Source organism: Phocoena phocoena, chromosome 5, assembly GCF_963924675.1.
Source record: "Phocoena phocoena chromosome 5, mPhoPho1.1, whole genome shotgun sequence".
Taxonomy (NCBI): domain Eukaryota; kingdom Metazoa; phylum Chordata; class Mammalia; order Artiodactyla; family Phocoenidae; genus Phocoena; species Phocoena phocoena.
The window spans coordinates 103,940,975-103,964,519 of NC_089223.1; the positions used below are offsets into that span (position 1 = coordinate 103,940,975).

At 36.0% G+C, this 23,545-nt stretch overlaps 1 protein-coding gene across 1 annotated transcript in view; it reads right to left on the reverse strand.

Annotated features, from left to right (window-relative positions):
• Window positions 1-810: 810 nt before the first annotated feature.
• The window catches only part of TACR3 (tachykinin receptor 3), a 60,959-nt gene continuing 38,224 nt past the window's right edge, over window positions 811-23,545 (reverse strand). Inside the window, exons 4-5 of the mRNA XM_065877607.1 lie at window positions 3,248-3,444; window positions 811-1,831 (exon numbers count right to left, since the gene is read on the reverse strand). Of these exons, the coding sequence (XP_065733679.1) occupies window positions 1,519-1,831; window positions 3,248-3,444 (510 nt within the window). The 3' untranslated portion in view covers window positions 811-1,518. The remainder of the gene's footprint in view (window positions 1,832-3,247; window positions 3,445-23,545) is intronic.

Below are 23,545 nucleotides of genomic sequence, written 5' to 3' on the forward strand. Positions count from 1 at the left end.
AAGGAAGGGTCTCTCTGTGGAAAGGTGTATATTATTCTCGTTCGCCTGGTATTAGTTCACATTTATCCAAGTATGGTCCAGCTTTCTACTCTAACAGTTGATTCAGCTTTCTACGTCTTACTTGATTTACCTATAGGTACTAATATACATATAGGCAGTACATAAACTTTTTGTCCTAAGGCTTTGCATCTGAATATATTTTCTGATACTTTCCCCTAGTCCTTACTCTTTTTTTCAGTGGAGGAAGGGGAGAGAATAAGGGCACTGTACAAGTATTAAGTTGACATCCACCTTAAACGTTTTCCTTGGGTTATGGAGGAGAAACACGTTTCCCTTTGGAGCTAGTAGATGTTCTTGTCCGCTGTCATAACTATGAATTACTATATTTAATTCTCACCTAAAAATTGGTAGTCAGGGGCTTCCCTGGTGGCGCAGTGGCTAAGAGTCCGCCTGCTGATGCAGGGGACACGGGTTCGTGCCCCAGTCTGGGAAGACCCCACATGCCGCGGAGCGGCTGGGCCCGTGAGCCATGGCCGCTGAGCCTGCGTGTCCGGAGCCTGTGCTCTGCAACGGGAGAGGCCGCAACAGTGAGAGGCCCGCGTACCACACAAAAAAAATAAAAATAAAAATAAAATTGGTAGTCAGAGATTCTTCCCTTCTCCATTAGAAAGCATCATTAGTGTTTTGTAATCTACCTATCTTTTAAAAATTTTTTAAAATATTTGTGAAAAATAAAATAGGGAGGATCAGAAGGATTTGCTTTGTCATTTTAAGGCCCTAACTTTGTTTCTTAGCTTTTGGCGCTTTAATATATGTAATGGTCAAAAAGTAAATAATTATTTTTTTTCTTTTGAAGCCACTTTCCCAGATAAAAATGTAAAGAAAATAATATGTACAGATGCCTAATAATTTGATTAGATTTCTTTTTCAGTTACATTTCTTGGAGAAAATCTTTAAATCTCAAAAAAATTTTATTCCACAGAATTAGTTCTCTTTTGCAAAGATTTTCATTAACTTTTACTCCTGGAGGTTAAGTTTCCATCATTCTAATGGTAAAATTAGTCATATAACTTTTTTCTGTTTTATAGCTATAGATGAAAACATATCATTTTATACAGGTTTTGTTTTAATTCATTCACATAATTATATTTTAAAGGTTCTTTAATCTTTTGGGAAAATCATATGTCACCTTAGTGTCACAAATGTATATTGCAGTTTTTCAGTGAGAAAAATGGAACATTCTACAAGTATTTTTCAGTATATTTTTCTGTTACATATAATAATTCCGTTTTCAAAGAATAAATTTAAAGGCCATTTTACTTTTGAGGGGGCAAATACCTGAATAGTGTCTTTGTTATACTTATATGCTATCTTTCTCAGTTGAAACATAGTTGCCTAAAAATTGCCCTTCTATTTTCAGAGAGTATGTAGGACAGGGCTGACCGACAATCAGGAGGGTGTGGGCCTATGGTGGCACCATGATGGCCTCACCCTACTCTTTCAGCTGAGGAAATGGATTTAGGAATATTCATCCACAGAAGTATAGGGTGAGCTTATGAAACTTGAAGTGGTGGAGGCAGATTTGGAATTCCGGCGGGAGCAGCCGTTGAAGCTTGGGTCTCTTGGAGGCACTCTCTTCTTCCGACTGGATTTGGTCTTATCCACATCACTGGGGTCAAACACCACTGTCATGGACTCCATCCTGGTCACAGTGTACAGGCTGCTTTGCCGAGTCGGGTGAAACCTGGTGGTCTTGAGCTCCAGCTCATCATAGCTAGAAACTTTGATGAAAGGACACCAGCGGAATGCTCTCTTGAAGCCAGCTCGAAATCTGAGGAGAAGCAGGCCATGGGAAGAAAAAGTCATGTTTTCAAGTGGAAATTTCCTTCAACTGGTGCAGAAAGCCCTACTTAATGCAGTTAAGCCAACTCAGTTTTTTAATTTAATTTTCTAGTCAAACTCTTAGAATTTATGCCACAGTATTGGTACTAGTCTTTTACGTTCTTCTTGTTTGAACTGAATCTTAATTTTCCATCAATGAGAAGCAAGCTCATCATATAGTAAAAGCACAGTATCACTAATCAATATGCTAAAGAAACAGTGTATGTTTCTTTAATAATTTTATACATTTACATAAGTGAATTAAGTTTGCTGGGTAAGGCAATTAAAAATGACATTTCAAAATAGCTTCTTACAGAAATAATTACACATTTATAAAGTCTCATTTAATATTAAAATTAATTGCTCATCTGGATGGTTTTTTCTAATCATATATGAAAGTGCAAAATCCTTGGCTTTGTAAACCATTAAATGAAGTTGATTAAAAACAGATGTACTGCTTATGGGGAGGTTTGAATTGATATATGGCTTATGCACTTACTGAAAAAAAGTAAGAATTTAGTAGTTTTTAAGAAACTTGAGGAACGGTGTGGTAGAGGTCCAACTGGAAAACGAGCTTAGGATTTAGGTCATGTAGTTACTTCCATGAAATTCAGTTTCTGCTTGTGCTAAACCATATTGGTTTATTAAGGAAATTATTGACCCTATGAAACTTAACCCTTCTCCTCCATGTGCTGACCTTACAACTAAGGTGCTTTTTATCTGGAAACCACAGTTTACCTTTTTTTCCCCAGTCTTAAATTGAACTGTGAATATTTCTACTTTTCTTTCCAACTTCACTTTAAAAAATAGCGCCCCCTCCACCAGAGGCTGCACCCTGTCTAACTCGCTGACCTCATTATGCTGGAAGGAGGATTGTCATTCTTTAGTGTTGCTTCTGTTGCTCTCACAACACCTTCTATTTTGAAGTCTATTTACAAGACATCCTTTTTAATAGAGTCCACTCACATATGCCATCATCTCTCTGTCTGTGCATTTCTACGAAGTGCCTTCATTTCTTGGAGGACTTGAGCACATTTTCAACTCTCCTCCTTTAATAACAGGGCATTTCTTTGTCTTTGGCAAGTATAATTCTAAAGGGTTTGGAGAGAGAATTTGGCCTATATAAAACCCACCCAGGTAGAATCCCTAAAAGCATTGTTTTGAGGAGGTAATTGTTAAGGTGAGCTATTTCATTAAATAGGGAGGAGTCTAGAAAAATATCTAGCTCTGTGCTCCTCTCAGTGAATTTTTCAATTTTCCCTTCCTTTTGAATTTTAAATGTGCATCAGGGAGCTGGAACAGCATTATATGCTTTCACTGAAGTCAGAAGTGAAAAGGAGCTTGCATTTGGTAGTCTTGTGTTTACCTCTTATTCAGACAGCAGTAGATGATGGGGTTGTACATGGTTGAGCTCATTGCCAGCCAAAAGCTAGCCAGGTAGACCTGCTGAATATATTTCCACCTATTTAGTTGTTGATAGATCGCGGTGAGGATGAAGTAAATATGATAGGGCAGCCAGCAGATGGCAAATGTCACCACGACAATAATCATCATTTTTACAACCTGGGAAGACAGAAAGAGGTCATTTTTGGCAAATATAAAAGTCATTGTATCTATTAGTTCTAATAGCCTACTGCAAATCATATTTTTCTGCCAATACAGTTAAATACATAGCGTGCCTAAGAAATAGTCAATATATTAAAAAATGGCAAGATAATATAAGGATAGTTACCTAAGGTAAGTTTCAAGAAAGCGTGCTTGTGTCACCTAGTGAATGGGTGACAATCACTCAAACAGAACCAAATACATTTTAATTGGCTTGAAGAAAATACGTGTTTATAAAACATCAAAAAGCCTGGGGGAGAAAGAAGCAAGAGCTAGGATTTGGCTGTGCTAGCCTGAACTGTAAAATAGTGAAGACATTATATCTAGAGAACTGACTGTTGAGTCACAGTGGAGGTATATCAGGCTGTAGTGGCTGAGTGTGTTCTTCAGTATTTATTATAGCCTGAGTATAGGTTATGGCTGTTTAGATTTCTTTACTCTAATACCATTCTCACTGGGAAACCGTCTGAATGTTACCTTGGTTTCTTTTCTAATCTGATATTGGTAAAGGTTTCTCTGGATAGTGGAAAAGGATATTCACATTAGTTTGAGAAAATATCACTACTTTTAAATTTGTAAGTAGGCAGTTGGCTTATACAACTGGTTTATATACCAATTTCTTTGAGTTTGGTAAGCATGGGCCATTTCCTCTGTTCTACACTTTTGAACCACAATATGCTGGAAAGCTCTAGTCAAAGTAGAATGTCAATCTCTATTTCTCCTCCATTAGTCTTTAAATTCCTAAAAGACATTGAGAATGTCTTAATTATATTAACGTCCCCAGCATCTAGCACAGTCTCTAGTGTATTGCTGGAGATAGATAATTAGATATAAAATGAATGAATAATGAAAGACAATGTACAATTCATAACAGGAAGTTGAATGGGAGGATGTTTTGTGTGTCTGTAAATAAGCTAAAATCTGTTCCATTGTGTCTATAAGAAAGGTAGACTCAAAGTTATTGAACACCGTGAGCAGCTTCACTTTCTATGTGAAAAGAAATAATAATAACAACATCCTCAGATAACCTCATTTAATATTTCTCATTACCAATCTGTCGAGTAAATTTGTTCATACTTCTTTTGGGAATTTGTAAAAAGTTTAGAATAATAAATAAAATAATTTTGAGGCTTAACCACAGTCACAGAACACCAATCAGAGAAAGTCCTGATGTAAACAGCCTATGTAGCATCTTGAAGCTATGAAAGTACATTATTTAAGTACTGGACTCATTATTTGATTGCAAGTTGGGATTCAGATGAAAGTTGACAAGATTAAAAATCATGAGAGACATGATTCTAGAAATAGACAAGGCATGATGGATCAATGTGGAAGGCAAAGCTTTCCCAAGGGCCTAATCGCGGTTAGCATCCAGGTATTTAGTATTAGCTGATGGTAATTGGCCATCAGAGCTGAAAATCCAGGTCAGTAGCTCACAGAATGTCATCACTGGCCCCACCATGCAGTGTTTTGATTTTCTCAATGTTCTGTCAATTGCATTTTTTTTCTGAATAACTGTGTTCAGAATTCTGCATTTTATCTCTCCTATTTTTTATTCATATATTTGTAGAATACAAGTAAGGAGTCTATTTGATTATAATTTTACATTTATACAATGTTTCACACATCTAACAACTTATTAATTGGTTTTCAATTGCACTTTAGGAAGCTCAGGCAAAGACCAAAAGATTTGATGACTGTGATTCATGGGATCTAAGTTAAAAATTTTAAAACTCAGCCTCTTAAGTCTGTTTTTTTCTGCTTACAATTAATAAGGTTTATTGAATGTCTATTGGGTCTAAAAAACATAATAGAGAAAAATAATGAGTAGAAAACTAATTCCTTATCCTGAAGAAGATTATAATATAATGAAAAATGCAAAAATGTAAATTAAAACTGCGTAAGAATGGGGATGCAAACGTGTAAATAAATTGAAAATATTTATGAGAACTTACTAGTTTATTATAAGCAGGAATGAAACTTACTAGTTTATTATAAGCAGGAATGACTCAATGCATGTTACCTGTAGACTCAGGGAAGTTTAGACTGAATGACATGGCTTTGGTTGATTTTTTTCATTCTTCAATATGTGAACATCCTATTGTTCCTTGAACATTGTACACAAGCTCCTGTCCAAGATTATTCTCCCTGGCTTCTCCCTCTCCTTCTTCCCCCAGTTATTCTCACTGACTAGCAACCTCATCTCATTCAAACCTTTGCACAGTTGTCACTTTTTCTGTGAATCATTTTCTGACCAGCCTATTTAAAATTGCAATCTGTCCTTCCAGCACCCCAAACCCCTTAGCTTGCTCTTTACTTTCAGTTGGTTGTGTTTATTCTTTACTTTGTGTCTCCTTATGCTAGAACACAAAAAAAGCAAGAATGTTCTGCTTGTTTTCTTTACCTATGTATTTCAGGCATGTAGACTGGATTCACACATAATTGGTGTTCAAAGTTTTGAAAAATAAGTAAATGAAACTGAATACAAAAGCTAAAAGACTTTTAGTTGGCTAAGTGATGTTCACAGTTTTACTCTGTCATGAATCACTGGTATCATTTGTCCTCCAACTTTAAAATGAACATGTGTATATAGAACTATTTCCCTTTTCTAGGCAAACAAATTCAGGTAAAGCATGTTAGTGCACAAACAGTATTACTTATATATTATTCTGGATGCATGAAAGCATTGCATTTCGTTCTGAATAAATGTTAAGGGTAAGAAAAATATTTATGACAATGTGAACATGGTACAAGCTACTGTGTTAAATACAGAATCAGCAAATGTACATAAAAGCTTATTTAATTGCTTTTATACAGACTAACCAGTTTCCCTTTGCATGAAACTGTTTTTCAACGATAGCTGAAGAGCTGCAAAGGCTATCAGAGTCTTGTAATGTGACTTCCTACCATCAATGTGGAAGAAGTCTGGAATGTGGGAAAATTAAAGTGCATGTGTAGAAACAGAGTATCAGATAACTTATAATTCACATATATATGGCCTTAAGGACCCTGTTGCAAAACATTTAGAGACCTATTTGAAGATTTTTAGGAAAAATCTAAAAGAACCTAAAAGAAAGGATCTTTTATCGTGAAACAACAGCTATATTTTACTGATTTATTGCTCTCAAATACATTTGAACCATTACCTTGGGTCTCTGCTCATAAAATCTTCTGGAATGATTTCATATATCAAACTTTCAGGCCCCCAGGTTTGATGTAAATGCAAAAGTAGGCTCCTGGGTGGACAAAATTGCCTTGCTTTGTGAAATGCTGAAATCAAGAAATTGTAATCATCTTCCTCATAAAAAGGCAAGGGAAAGAGCACTTTGAAGCACAAACCTTGAGCAATGATAGATGTGCAACTGCTCAGTTCCCCTGTGTCTCATGGCTGGACAATGGTACTAGCTCAGACAGGCTGCATATGCTAAGCAGGAAAGTTGGTGGACTTTCTGAAACTCCTGATACGTTTCAGGCAAGATAAGAGACTGGGATAGAGATGACTCAAATCTTTCACCATGCCTTAACAAATTTTATTGTAACTTGATACAAAGATTGATCGATGTTGGGTATTTCTTGAAGCAGAAAGACATATCCAGCTTCTGTGGCGATTGGATTTACTCTCCATGGCAACATGGATAGCTGTGGCCATCCATTGTCCTTGGCACAGGGACTTACCAGTTGAGAAAGAAGGGAGGTGGGACAAGGGAGGTAGCTCTTATAGCAACATTGCCTCTTCTTAATAGTTTAGAATCCACTTTACTCGTACATAGGCAGGATGGAAATGCATGTCATAAGTTAGTGAGAATAAGCTTTGGGCACCTTTTCTTCAGGTATCAGGGAAAAAAAATCTTTGACTTTTTATCCTGTACAGGTTAGACTGGAATGCCTGCAGCTGTTCTTATCTATCATATTAAATTAATGCAGGATGGATGATTTTGAGGTTTTAAGTTGTAAGAGAAAAAAGAATCAGTCTAGGAAATTAATTTGCCAGTCTAGGAAATATTGCCAACCTTAAAAAAATCTAGGAATTATATTCTTCAAGGGGGAATTTATTCTTTTTAAATGTCTGAATTGGAAATGGCCAACTGTATGTGAGAAGGAACTTCTTGTTTTGATTAAAACCTCAGAGCATGTTTTGAAGAACCATCCCATGGACTATATACTCTACCACTTCTCTGTACCTTTTATCTGCACAAATATTCTTAAATAGCCATTATATCTCCTTAGTTCAAAATTACAGGCCTGCTTATTCTAACTTCATAATAGCAAATTAAAATAATATTCTCAAGAGTAATGTATGGAAAAAAATTAATGACAAGCATCAAAATCTAAAGTACTACTTCTTGGACTATTTAGGTTGGACTTTTGCTGCTTCAGTTTAAAAGAACATGCTTAAAAACTTCAGTCCCAAGGGAGAAAAAGAGAACTAAGTAGTAACACTTGTGAAAAAAGTTCAGGATAGTCCAGAAGACGAGTTGAATTTTGCCAATAATTTCATAATTAGATGTGATTATAGGTGTATTTTGTTAGTGTCATCCAAGAAATTTGACACTGTTGCCAAATCCAACTAGCATGACTATACAATTAACATTAGTTTAGAGCAATGCCTGTAAGGAATTATGTCAAGGTGAAACAAATGAGAAAACCCTATGTGTATATACATGGAATGTGGAAAATATTTCTGTGTGAGTGTGTGTGTGTGTGTGTGTGTGCAGTATTGTGTTTGGATTCTACTTCTTTACACTTCATTGGTCATGCTTCATTTTTAATGTAATTTCACTTGTCCACTGGAAACTTAGAATTTTAAAGTATTGTAAGATTTCAGGTTTATGATGATCTGAAGACATAAAAAGGAATGCAGCCAGCAGCCACAAAAAGGAAGACAGGAGGACATTAGAATAAGAAGTCCATTAAGGCAAGAGGAAATAAAGTTTGATGTTATGGGATCATGGTTAAAGATAAAAACTTATAGAGGCTTATTATGGACTCAATTATGTCCTCACCACCACATTCTTTAAAGTTTACATTCCTTTTTATTTATTAGAAGTTTTTTCTAGATTTATTGAGATATAATTGGCATGTAACACTGTGCAAGTTTAAGGTGTACAAAATAATGATTTGATACATGTATCTATTGTGAGATGATTATCCCAGGTGGGTTAGTTAACACCTTCATTACATCACATAATTACCCTTTGTGTGTGTGTGTGTGTGTTGAGAACATTTAAGATCTACTCTCTTAACATCTGTGAGGCATCCCCAGTGGCTTGTGAGCTGGCTTCCTGATGGAGTCCATGATGGGTTAGTGGGATCCAAGTCCCTTTGATACGTTCAGTTTGGAGCCCTGCCTGCCGTTCTCCCAGCTGCTCTCTGTCCCCTAGTTGTGCAGATCTCCACAGTCCTCTGGATGGAGGGAGACAGAGATGGGTATCTTTGGCAGGGCTGCACACATCCGAGGAAGCCTGGCACTCCCCCGTCACATGCTCTTATTGCCCCCCCAGGGAGAAATCACAGCTGAGAAGGCCCTCTTGGCACTGAGCTGTGTCACCTTGGGGAAGAGGTGATGTGTGTAAAGTCAGTTTGTTCCTCTTACTCTTTCCACTGCATCCAACCTCAGATTTTTTTGTGCTGGAACTTCTCTGCTGGACTCCTGGACTTCCACAAAGGCTCTCTGATCCGTGGGTGACTGTCTAAATCACTTTTTTCAAGGGACTCCTGGTTCACAGCTAAGCGGGGGCAGAGCTGGTTCATGGGCCACTCAGGGGTTCACAGCCAAACAGAGGTCTGTATGTCTATTATCTGTCTTCCTGTGGGCAAGACTCTCCCAGCTATGGTGCTGGTGATGGAACCAAAGCCAGACGGGGCTGTACCCAAGTCCTCAGAGGTATGAAGCTGTTTCTGGATCTGTAGCTGAGACCGTGGTAGGCGAGTCAGCCGCCAGGGTGCAGGCCATTCTTCAAAGTGACTCTCCTCATTCTTGGACTGCACTGCGGTTTCACAGTCTCCTACCTGGATCTCCCAGTTTCTACAAAAGCACTCTTGCCCGTGGATAGATGCCAAATTGTTGTCGTTGAGTGGGGCTGTGATGAGGCACATCTTATTTGGCCATCTTGCTGATGTCACTCCCCCAGATTAATAGATTGAAGTCCTAACCCTCAGTACCTCAGCACCTCAGCATGTGACTGTATGTGGAGACGGGGTCTTTAAAGAAGTAATTAAGTTAAAATAAGGTCATTAGTGTGGGACCTATACCAATATGACTGGTGTTCTTAAAAGAAGAGGTGGGGCTTCCCTGGTGGCACAGTGGTTGAGAGTCTACCTGTCAATGCAGGGGACACGGGTTCGTGCCCTGGTCCGGGAAGATTCCACATGCCACGGAGCGGCTAGGCCCGTGAGCCATGGCCGTTGAGCCTGCGCGTCCGGAGCCTGTGCTCCGCAACGGGAGAGGCCACAACAGTGAGAGGCCCACATACCGCAAAAAAAAAAAAAAAAAAAAAAAGAGGTGATTAGAATACAGATACACAGAAAGAAGACCATGTGAAGATAGAGGGTTACAGCCATCTGCAACATAGCAGAGTGATCTTAGAAGAACCCAACCCTTGATGACACCTTGAACTCAGACTTCTAGCTTCCAGAATTGTGAGAAAATATTTCTGTTGTTTAAACTACCAGTCTATGGTATTTTGTTATGCAGCCTGAATAGATTAATACAGTGTTTGAAATGCTAAGGAGAGTATATTACATATGGCTTAATTCCAGCAAAGTAGGAGGCAAAATACTATACAAGTTCCCAGTGAAAATGGAGACTTCCAGAGAGGTTTTGATTGCCTGGAAATTGCTTTCGGGGAAGTAAATGATAGACCAGGATCTCTATTTCCATCACTTGAGCCTCTCTTAGGTTATATATGGCCTTCCTCACAAGCACTGTTTTCCATGATAATTCCTTTGTAACAGAAATGACAAGCACTGAGAAAGCTTACTTGCTGGGCAAGGTGATAGATTCTTTGTGGTTGTTATACAAGTCAAAAGTCCAATTGAATCTGTCACTTGAGCTTAGACTGAAGAGTGGTTCCTTTGATTAAGGCAAAAGGTTTCTTTGTTATCAAACTTAGGTATTCACTTCTGAAGGAGCAGATCTGGCTTGTTAGTATTTAGAGGAAGACAGTTAAAATAGAAAATAGCCAGAAAAAATTTCTATGGTTTATAAAACAATAGAAGCAAATTTATCTACCAGTATTTCAGCTATTCAAATAAATAAGACCAACTTCAACAAGAATTAACAAAAAACAAATTGTCACATATTATGAATATTGGGGCCAAGTCATGTTTTTGAAGCTTCTTTTATAGTAGAATAGGGAAGAATGTCAAAATATGGTTTAAAAATGTGGTTTACTTTAAAGGTATACATCTAGCTAATAACACAAAAATGTAATAAAATTATAATACTCAGAACATATGGACAAAATATATAAATGTATCATTCATAGTGAACTACAAGGTGATAGTTTAGTAATGGGACTGGAATTTGAAATTGTTTGATCAGTATCTTCTGATCTTACTTATTGAGATGGCCTGGGTTGTTACACTGTAACTGGACAGCAATAGAGAGCCCATTCCTGATTTCTCTCTCTTAAATTCTGGAAGGTATAGCAGTGTTTTACAATTTCTCATTCTGTGCTCTACTTAAGGACTTTCTTGTTCTTCAAAACTTCTATTTCCTTGTCTTTCCCTTTACTACCTTTCTGTGCTAGTTTGTGATGACACAGTTTCTGTGCTACAGAAACAATGCTCAGCTTGCTGGAGTGCTGCACTCAGCCAGGTAGTTCTAACAGTCATTTTGAGAATCACTAAAGGAAAGTCAAGCTGATAGTTACATTGTCGTTTGAGAGACGTATGGCCAGTGGATACATTTAAGGGCAGAAGTGGTGTATGAGTCAGTGGAGTTGTGTCCCTCTTTGATTTTAGTAAAAGGCTTAGTGCTTTTTATATTCATTTTAAAACTTTCAAATATATGAGTTTATTTAAACTCCATGAAAAACCTTTGACCATATAGTTTCTCCATTTTATGGATGATAGACTTAAAACCAAGGAGGGAGATGATTTCTTAAGATCCCAAAGGCAAGTTCAGAGCTAGGATTACTGGGCCTCTTCCTTCTTCATTAGCTAGGGATCATTTTGTATACATCCTGCTTCTTAAGACCCTGAAAAATAACCTTTGCTTCTTTCCTCATGTAGCATTCTCAGGGGATGCTTAAGTGAAGGGTAGTCAAAGAACCTTACTCCACTAAGGGACAGCTCAAATGAGATTTATGTGATATGAGATATTTTTCTAAATCTGGAAGGGGAAAGAGTGAGAAAATAAGTTGGAATGGTGGAGTGGGCCCGAGAATTTGAAGTTGGAACCTGGCTGATCTAACACTACATGAATAAGGACAGACTTATCTGTACTAAAACTATGAAATAGGGACTCAATACTTCAAATATTTTATGTGCTCATATGGTACCACTTACTTCCACGTTATTTATTTATGTCAAACACAGTTAAAGACAAATGGAAAAAAAGCATAAATCTTTGACAATATCATATATTCATTATACCTGGAAACCATAAAGCAAGTCTGCTGAAAGGACTGTTTTAGTCTCAAATAAATAGTTACTGTTAGGGTTTAGGATCTTTTGACAGACAGAAGTGGGGGAGAGAGTCAAGAAGATTTCTGTCTCAGTTACCCTTCTGGGGAAGAGGGTGTAAAAGAGGAAAGAGCTGCAATCAACTGCCAGGTCATCTCATCCTTCTCTGTTCTAGAAGTTGCAAGGAGGGATCTGGTATCTTGAGAATGCTCCTGGCCAGGTGAAGGGCTAGGCTGACATCATTTGCCAGAACAGCAGATTTTATGCCTTGATATGTGTTTATATATCTTGTCCTTTTAGAAACACAGTGTTGTTAATAAATTGTGGTCTGAAAGGTTGAGCCAGCCAGTGTCTTTTGCAATTGGCTTTTATCTTAAATGTGTGCATACTTTAATTGTTTTTTGAAACAACATAAATCTAGAATATTTAAGATTACTCTTTCCTATATTTCTATAGAAAATAAGATCAGTCACTGAAAATTAACTTTTTTCTCTATAGTATATGACAAACTAAGAAAACATGGTTTATTAATACATGTTGTCCTTATTTGTAGTTACCTTGAAATAAATCTACATGATTTGCACATGTTTACCGCTGGAATGCCCTAATCCAATTTCTTTCCCTGTAAAATTTTCTCTCCATCCTTTGGGAGAGTACCTCAAGTTCACCTCTTGGAGTAGCTTCCCTCATTTCTTCATGCAGGTAGGGTTAAATACTTCCTAATTAGACTTAGCATATTATACTTATAACACAGATATATGTTACAGTCGAGCATGTTTCTGTTTTCTTCTGTCTGGATATGGGGACAGGCATTATTCATCTTTGTGTTAGCATAGTTCTTGACATTCAATAAATACCTATTGACTGAGGATATTTTAATTTTACCAACCATTTTATGAACACTTTAATTGCAAAAAATATCATTTATCTTACCAGTTTTTTGCCCTCTCATGTACATAATAGGAGTTCAAAAATATTATTTCAGTGAATAAAACAAAAACACCTTTATATATTTTAAACCAAAATTAAAATCATTATTATTGCCCTTGGCTTTTGTATTTAGCAGGATATTTGGAAAGAATAGCTATATGAACCATGTGAAGGTACAGCTTTAAGAAAGAAGTTCAATTATGTTTGCTTACTTAATCTATTATATCCTTAAATTACAATTGTCCTACAATAATGCCACTTTTCTAAAGAAACCAAGGCCCTAGGCTCTCAAGATACAGTGCTAAATTAAAAAGAAAAAAAAGTTGTCTATTTTCACAGAATTTACATCCTATTAAAGATGTAGTCATTACATAATAAATACACAAATACATATGAAATTACAAATTATGATGATTTCTATGGAGAAAAAGAATTATATCTAGATTTATGGAATGCAATGGAAGTTATATTTGAGGAAGTAATATTTAAGCTGGAACCTAGAGGATGTACAGAGAGAAGAATGAAGGGCACATCATTCTATGTCCTGATAATAGTGTGAGTGAAGACTGAGAAGTGGGATAAACTTTGATGTGCTAGAGCAGGTGAGAGCAAGTGTCACTGGAACATAGTATGTGAAAGGTGAAGTTTCATAGAATTAGATTGGCAGAGTAAGTGGTAGCAAGATTCTGCAGGATCTCATAGGTTATTTTGGGGGTTTGCAATAGCTTTGATCTATTTTCTTAACTATATCGGGGAACCACTGAAAAACTAAGCAGACTGCATGAGTTGATTTAGAATTTAAAAACATCATCTTGTACAGCATGGTGACTATTGTTAACAATACTGTACTATATATTTAAAAGTTGCTAGGAGAGTAGATCTTAAAAGTTCCCATAATAAGAAAAAATTATAACTATGTGTGCTGATGGATGTTAACCAGACTTACTGTGGTGATCATATAGCAATACATACAAATATTAAATCATTATGTTGTATACCTAAAACTAATATAATGTTATATTTAAAATTATATCTCAATAAAAAATCTTGGATGCTGAATGGAGAATAAATTTGAAGAGAACAAGTGTAGATCTGGGGAAATGAATTGGAGAGGCGGTGGTAGTGGACCAGATGACTGTTGTAATGATAGTATCTTGGAGAATTATTTCAATGGAAGTGGAGAGAAGTACAGAAATGGGAGATATTTTTCAGGAGGGACTCATTAGGGTTTAATTTAATACCTGGGTGAATGGAAGTGCCAACTACTAATATTTGGATGACTGTAGAAAGAGTCTGCTTTTACGACAGACATGGAGACTTAAAGATCAGTTTTGTATATTATAATCTAAAAATACCTCAGAAATAGCCAAAACAAGGACATCAAGTATGCAGCTGATTATTGCATAAACTTAGAGCTCATAGAGGAAGTATTGCTTTGGAATATATATTTCAGAGTCAGAGATCTATAGATGATATTTAATGTCATGGAAATGAATGAATATAAAAATGAATATAGAAAGATAGCAATGAATATATTCTGTATTATTGGTTCTGTTTCACTGAAGAACCCTTACTAATACTGCTATGATATCAATTATACTGCACAGCTTCTTATTGCATACTCCATATTTTTGGCCTTCCTAGAAGTAGTCCAATTTCTGAGCACTTTCATTTTTATATAAAAATATATTTGATCTAGGGGAGAATACATTTTTTCTGATCATCTAATCTATTCCTCATTAGTTTAGCTAATGGCATTATGGCATTGCTTCATACATTGTTAATTCATTGATTCTGCAAATATTTATTGAGCATTTTGTATATATATGCATATATATGGTACTGGCTCAAACAATTAGCGAGGCCGAGAACTTCCACAATTTTCCATCTGCAAAATGGAGACCCAGGAAGGCTGGTGGAGAAAATAGATGTCCCAACTTAAGCAGTCAGGCAGAGAGCAAATTCAACCTTCTTCTGCTTTTTTGTTGTATTTAGGCTCTCAACAGATGAGATGATGTCCACCTACATTGGGGAGGACCATCTGCTTTACTTATTCCACCAATTCAAATGCTAATCTCTTCTGGAAATATCCTCACAGACACACCCAGACATAATATTTAACCAGCTATCTGGGTATCTGATGGCCCAGTCAAGATGACACATAAAATTAATCATTACAATAGCATAGGCTTCATTATGCCATTGAATTGAATTTTAGTATGTTACTAATAGAGAAAGATAGATACATGTCTGGATTGTTCATTGCATTCTATTTCAATGGTGGCTAAAGGAACTATTTTCATACACAAACTTATTTTTATGATGTGTGATATTATGTCAGTGTAGATTTATTTATACCCTAAGGTAAATATAAGTCAAAACACATATTCTAGAAGCTTGTGCTTTCTCCCCTTAATTTCAGCAGTGGTAAAAAGAAAGAATTTGCTTTTTATTGAAAGGAATAACTCAGAAAAGATAACAATATGTAGGTACATTTAGTTTTATAAGACTGTTTAAGAAAGAGGATAGTAGATAAATAAGCAAGTTAATAAATAATAAATAAAATCTCAAAGAGTAAAAGTAAGGGACAAACAGTTGCCTCCTAAGACATAAGGGAAACTAAAATTTGTTGAGACCCTGTTATGTGCAAGGTACTGTGCTTGCATTGTATGCATTATATGCTCATTTTAATTAATGCTATTGGTATGTATTGGAGGTGCCCAGCTAACTGTGTTTTAATTAAAGTGAAAAGTCTAGTAGGTAAGAATTTATTTTCTAACAGGGAGTGTTGTCAAGAAGTAGAAGAGGCTGATTCTGGAGGTAAAGGTAAATAGAACATCTCTCTGTACATTAAATTCTGTTCAAGTGAATGACTCCACATTGCTAAGCTAGACCTCTCCTCTAACCTTCTGTTACTTTTTCCCTTGTGATCCTTAGGTGTTTGGCATATCTGTTTGTGTTTTGATATATTTCTTCATTTTCAATGGTGACATCTTCTTTTTCAACAATTGGAGTCTTAAATTTAAAAACGATACATTTAGTCTCATGATTTTCATGCCATAATTAAGAGATCTTATCTTTTGTGTTTTAGTCCATGAAGTACAGATTACTCTAAGTGCTCTGCTTCTCTGTCTTGTTTCTAGCAGCTGGGTTCCCTAAGGTTTGTTTTTATTTCCTTTTGCCAAGTCTAGGCCCTGTCTGTCTTTGCCTGTAAAGATAAACTGAGTGTTCTTTTCAGGACTGCAAATCTGACATGACAGAGGGAGCACAGTCTTCTCTCCTATTGTTCAGCTATGTGTCCTCGGAAGATGGAGAAAGACAGTCTAGTCTGCCCCGTGTGGCCGTAGTGGGCGTATTAGCACTTTCACAGTCTCCGGAATAATGAGGTTGATGCATAAAACCCTGTGCTTTTCTCTCCTTGATTGTACCACCTTCTGGCTTCACACACCCTGCTGAGCTCTGCCCACTCTCCTATCACAGTTACTGCTTCACTCAGAAGACTTAGCATGTGGCAGATGAGAAGGTAGAACTCAGGCCACCATCTTCCCCAGATAGGTAACCTGTGTGAATATCTCAAAGACATCTCAAATTTTATGTATTAAAAAATTTCCCTCCATTCTCCACTCCCCCTCCCCACCCCCCCTTCCAAGGCTGTTCTTTCTGTGAACTTCCCTATCTCTGTAAGTGGCACCACCACCCATCTAGACATTTAGAAGTCATGCTTATTTCTTTGCATCCCCTCATTTGCACTGCCCCATTCAATACCTAGGCAAATCCTGTTGGCCAAGTCACCAAAATATGTCTAAATCTTTTTGTCTTGTCATCTCTATTACTATAATCTCTGGGAAAGCATCATTATCTTTCTCCTGGACTAATGCAATAACCACCTAATTGGACTTTGCTGTCAAAGCTATTGTTATATTTTAATAGCTAATAACAAAATAATAATTGTCTTAATTAGCTCAGGCTGCTATAACAAAATGCCATCAACTGAGTGGCTTCAATAGCACACATGCATTTTCTCACAGTTCTGGAGACTGGAGGTTTGAGTTCAGGGTACTGGCATGATTGATTTCTGGTGAAGTTCTGCTTCCTGGTGTGTAGGTGGCCACCATATGTATTTAAGGAGAGAGGGAGAGTGAGTGACCTCTCTGGTGTGTCCTCTTACAAGAACACTAATCCTATTGGATCAGGGCCCCATCCTGATGACCACATTTAACTGTAATTATCACTGTATAGACCCTATCTTCAAATACAGTCATATTAGAGGTTAGAGCTTCAACATATGAATTTAGTAGAGACACAATTCAGTCTTTAGTAATACTAAATGTAAGACATTATAATATCAAGTTCTTATTTGTCAATGTGTTTAGGTCTATTATTTTCTAGAGTTTCCCTTTGAGTTGGTAATTACCTATTGATATTTTCCAGAAAGTAACATTTTTCTTTTGATATTAGTTTTAATATTTCTATTAATATACCATAATTCATTGTTTGGCCTGGGAAGAATAATTCCCAAATTGGAAGAGACACATAACTTATTTACGGAGTTGTTGAGAAAAATTCTTTCCCTGATATTTTAAAGTATAAGTTTTAAACTTGTTTCTATTTAGTATTGAGGCAAATAATTTAAATGGCTTATCAAGTGGCTGATCAGTGGTGTACATTTAAGCACATAACTTTATGGAATAGTTAGAAGCGAACTTTGAAGTTCATTACACAGTAGTGTACAGCAGTGTCAAGAGCATTGGACTCAAAGACTTTGATTTAAATCTAGGCCCTGATTGTAAATAGCTATGTAACATTGGGTAAATTAAATCTTTCTGAACATCAATAGCCTTATTAGTAGAGATAAGAACACTCATCATACAAGGAATTGTGAGGATTAAATGGAAATGAGAATGCCAGGCTCATAAAATACTCAGGGCATGCTGAGATATTCATTTTTACTTCATTCCCAAGATCTGACTAACTTATAAGCATATTTTAAATTATTGGTACTGAGGCCTAAGTTGGTTATGAATGTGCTTTTATAAAGGCAGTGGAGGGCTATGGTGGTGGGCTTGGGGACAGTGGGTAAAATGAAAATTGGGTATTGGAGAGCCAAGGTCTTCTATCAAATTTTGTGGGAGAAGGTATGCAAACATTAGGAGTTTTAAAAACAGCTCTTTTAAAATCATAATTCTTGCTAATCTGAGTTTGTGTGTTTATGTGATTGTGAATAGAAATAGAGATAGAGAAGGAGAGATATGGCATCACTCCATGTTTTCCATTACAGCTAAAAACATAACAAGCCCAATCATTTTATAGTCACAATAGCTTTGTCACATCTTCAACACAGCATATTTCTATAAGATAACAACATAACAGATGTTCCTTGAAAATCTTTCCTACAGGAAAAAAATGAATAAGATTATTACCAGAGGAAGAAAAAGAATAATAAATGTTTTGTTCTTGATTTATATTTTAGTTTTATAACTGGAGAATTAAGAACTTGAAATGTATTTAATAAAATATTAATTGAACAATAAAAAGACCATAATTATTTTTACAAAGTTAAAAAATACCTAGACTCTAATGCCCATTTAACTGTTAACTATAATATTTAGAGCATAAAATTAATCCAAGGCATATAATCTCAGTATCTTTTTTATTGGTATTTAAGATCTCAATTTGTTTGCAAAGTTCATCTGAGAAAAATAAAAATAACCTGTCTATATATTTACTCCTTTAGATGCATGAATAATTTCTGGGAAAGAGAAATATCCTTTAACAATTCCAGAAATATATTTTAAAACATCAAATTTAAGTCCTCCTCATGATATGTCAGGAAAATTGGTGGTGTTCCAGAAAATTAAATTTTATGGGTTCAGTTAGACCAGTAATGTCAGAAATTAGTGACTTGTGCTAGAGGAAATTCCTAGAGAGGTTATTGGGAGACTACTGGATTATAAGTGAAACATTAGTATAAATTTATGGGTCACTACAACACATGAAAGACACAACCAAAGAAAAAGGACAGGATATATTATGAAGATCTTTCTAATATCAGAAACATCAACATATTGTATAGTTTGTATATACTATATAGAGTATATAGAGTGTATATTGTGAATAATATATACAGAGTAACTTGAGTGTGTATATGTAGATGTATATCTATCTATCTATCTATCTATCTATCTATCTACCTTTCTATCATCTATCTATCTATCTTTTTCCCTAAGAACAACTATAAGCTCTGGAAAAAGTATAACTTACAATAACAACTACAAAACTGTTTTATGGCACTGGAGAGTGGTCAAAAGTATGCTGAAACTGGAGACTACATAACCTGGGTGAGATTCATACATATATAAACTTCTCCGAATTCCTTGGCTTCCCCTGCAATGCACAAGACAATGCTACGAGCATCTTAGGAGGTGAAAAACAGCTGAAAGGCTGTAAGAGGGGAGAGATTTTAGCAGTTACTCCTCATAAGAGAGACAGAGTTTAGAGTTTGAGTCTCTTCAAACTAGAGTCTCAGTAGACAACTTGGGTTTTCCACAAGGTCTAGGCCTTAAGATTAAATACTATGCCTAGGATTAAGAAATTAACCTTAAAACCAAGGGCAAAACTAAAATAGATTCATCCTAGCGAAGTACCAAACCTCTGCAAATTTGAATGATCTACCAGCAACTTAACTGCCTGCTCAGAGAAAGCACAGCATTTTTCAGATGAATGGCACCCTGAGTCTTAACATCATATCTCACAATACCCAGTATACAACTCCAAATTGTCGTACATGCAAAGAAATATAAAAATGTGACCCATAATCAAGAAAAAATGAGTCAGTATGTTTTGCAATTAATAGGTAAGGTTTTTAAATAACTATGAAAAATATGTTAAAGTATTTACAGAAACAGATGGCTTAAAAGATGGAGAATTTCAGGAGATATATGAAAATTATAAAACTGTAAAAAATTCAGATGGAAATCTTAGAACAATATCTGAAGTAATTTAATAAAGTATTAGATGTTTCATTTCAATTCTGACTATGTAAATATTTGATAAGTACTTGATAATGCTTGATTCATTTTGTCAGTATCTCATCACTTTCCAAGATTACACTCCTAGAATAAGACATTTCTTTTCTTTCTACTACTACTAGAAGAGAAAAATACTTTTTTAGGACCATTAAACTAGCAAAATCATTGAAGTGCTGAGTCCACATTAATTGCTTCTGTTTCCAGCTAGAGTCTATTTTTGATAGCAACTCACAAAACATGAGAATTGGTGAACAGTGCCTTATCAAAAATGAAAACCAGATTTGGAGAGCCAAAATGAGTCATGATCTTTTAATATTAATATTTTATTTGAGTCATAAATATTAGAAGACTGTGAGTAATTTGAGTCATGGTTTAAGACAAATAAGCAAACAAAGAAATAGAAAACTTGCATTCATTTTGAAATACTCTGCCTTTCATAATAAGTATAAGCTTTCATGTGTAATAATAATTATTTTTAAAGTAATGATTCACTTGAGCCCTTCAGCTTTGCAAAGTTTGTTGGAAGAGATAGTTAAGCAAATGGATGTTTCTTATGTAAAGTTGTAGGTTGCATGCTAGGGTTTGCTGTGTGATGTAATGGGAGCACATGGACAAACACTGAATGCAGATTGGGGGTGGAAGTTTCAAAGAGGCTTTCTAGAGGAAGAAGTGCCTGTGATACAGCTTTGAAGACAAATAGGAAATATCCAGGTGAGAGGAGCAGAAAAGGAGTGGGAGAGTGGGGGGAAGAGTGTCCTAGTCACATAAATAAACTATGCAAAGCTCATACCTCACTCTAGTACTACAAATAGTTTGACTGACTGGGGGTGTAGCGCATAATATAAGATATGCTGATGAATAAAGTAAGAGATATGGATTGAAGTGAGATTAGGGAGGGCCAGAGAAACCATTAAAGGATTTTAAGGAGAGTATTAATAAATTTAGATTTTAGAGAGATTACTTTGAAAGCAGTGTAGAATCGATTTTACTTAAACCAGATTTAACGGAGGCAGGAGGATCATTAGTTGATGAGTATATTAATCTAGGTAAGAAATTATGTAGTCTAAACAAAAGTAGAGCAGGAACTTAGGAGAGAAAAAATATATTTATATTTGAGTGCTTTTAGAGTTAATTTGAAGGACTTTCTCATTGACTGAGTTTCAGTTGAAGAAAGAGAGATGTTACAGATTATTTCCAGTTTCTTTTTTCTGGTCACTCTGTGGATATTAGTAATAGTCTATGAAATGGGAAGAAGACTTTCAAAGTCTCGACAAAGTCAGTTATATCATTTTGACACGCTTATTTTCAACTGTCTGTTATACATAGGGTTGGGGCGAGAGATGGTTAATAGAATTTTAATCTGGAGCTCAGAGCCTGAACCTCAGAAGAGGAGTCTAGATATGGGCATAATATTAATGTTGATTTGGGAGTAATTTTCAAAGATGTTGATGTCGTGGGAGTGGATGAAATTATCCAAATAAGACTGTATATGAAAGCTATAAAAATATGAAGAATGGGCCTCCAGGGTAAAGAGTAGCATTGAAGTGGTATAGGAAGAAAAGCCAGAAAAGGATACTAAAGAGGAATATCCTGCAGAGAGAAAGGAGGCAAATTCCATGGAAGGAGAGGCTTCTTAAGTGGTGAGTGATGAAAAGGTATCTACTGTGTCAATCTGATCAAGGACTGAATGTATCCAATGAATTTACAACAAAGAAGGCACAGGTATCTTTGTCAAGGGTAGTTTCAGCAGAATGATATGTTGGAAGTCACAAAGCATTAACAAGAGGAGCAAAAGATTGGTAAACAAGAGGAGAAAGCAAATGTAAACAACACAAGATGGAAGAGATGTGAGTATGCTTACATTTTGGAAGAGAATTATAGTGAAGTGAAAGAGGTCATGGTTCAGAAGGGAGATGTTTTAATTGAGGGATGACTACTCTTGAGAAGGAGGTGCCCAGGATGTAGAACAGGTAATGTACTGACGAAAAACATAAGAAGACAGTGATCAGAGGAAGATAGCAGTAGCTGGATGAGGTGTGCAGACAGTGAGCCTAGTCAGCAGTCTGTGGCCACTTGAACCCCCATCCCTGCATTGAAGTGAATCCAAATATAATACTGCAGAAGAGCTGTGTTGTTGTGAAAACGTGGAGCTCAGTTGTAAGGAACAATCAGACCTGGAAGAGACCAGTATCAACGTGACTGGGGAAGGATATTCATCAGCTTTAGGGAATCACACTTACAAAAATAAAATGAAGTGCATATTAAAGTTTTAATCAAAATGAATTGTAGGGAAAAATGATCGATGGGAATGTTGTGAGGTCATTTGCTAGATCTACCTGCTCTCAAATTGGAGTATACCTACAATTTTCTTGGATAAAGGATTCAAAAATGAATAGATTAATTCTTTCTCCTACTACTTAAAGTTAATATAAATAAAGCTATAAGCTTTTCCCCGCTTTCCCCCTCAACTAGTATAACTTGGTACTTTAGTTGTATGAAAAAACTGATCCATTTCAGAGAAATGAGAATCTGATCTGTACTGTTAAATCACCCAAAGACAGAGATTCTGTGACTTTCCTCTAAAATTTTAAAATACCATTAATAAATTCATGTCTGGAAAATAGTCCCTTTTGCTTATAACAAAATTTTTGGTTTGTTATCACAGAATATAACAGAGTAGCCATTGATATGCCTTATATACATTAAGAACTGAGATCATCACAGCAAAATGTCCCTGAACTATGCCTCCCATCTCAGGCTATGAGACTTGAAGAAGGTATGGGTATACACCTTTACCTCTGAATCATGTGCTCAAAGCTGCCTAAATTCTCAGATATCTTATAGGAAAAAGATAAGAGAGCAATAGAAATGGAATTGTAAGGCCTAAGATCTCCCATTCATTGTATTACAGATGATCCTTAAGTAAATGTAAGCTGATTTATTTATTGCCTCAAAACACTGGAGTTTGTGCTCACTGTACTGAGTACTTCCTAGTGAAAATATGTGGTCTGATAATGAAATGTTCCAGGAGATGCCTCATGAAATCTTATGTCTAGAAGTTAGATTTTAATGTTCCAGGTATTGCAATGATGGAGACCTGGCTTGTATTCTCAGTCAAGTGAAAGAAAAAGTGTCTTCTAGTTCTCCATGAAGCCTTGTCTAAAATTGAACACTCTCTCTTGTTCAAACTGGATTAAATGTGGCATACAAACTTATTGTCACCAGTCATTAGTTTTCAATTTCCTTGAGGCACTGTGTATGAAGGGAACTATTATCTAATACTTGATCTTCTGCTTTTTAATCAGCATGGGTAGCATTTGAAGCACCTGTTGTTTATTCTAATTATTACTGGAGTTCCTATTCCCTTGGTTTTGCAACTACTATTCTGTCCATTGTTTTCAGTTCTTTTAGGATGCTTTTTTCCTTTACAGATTTAATATGTGAGGCATGTATGTGTTCCTTTAAGGTGTCAG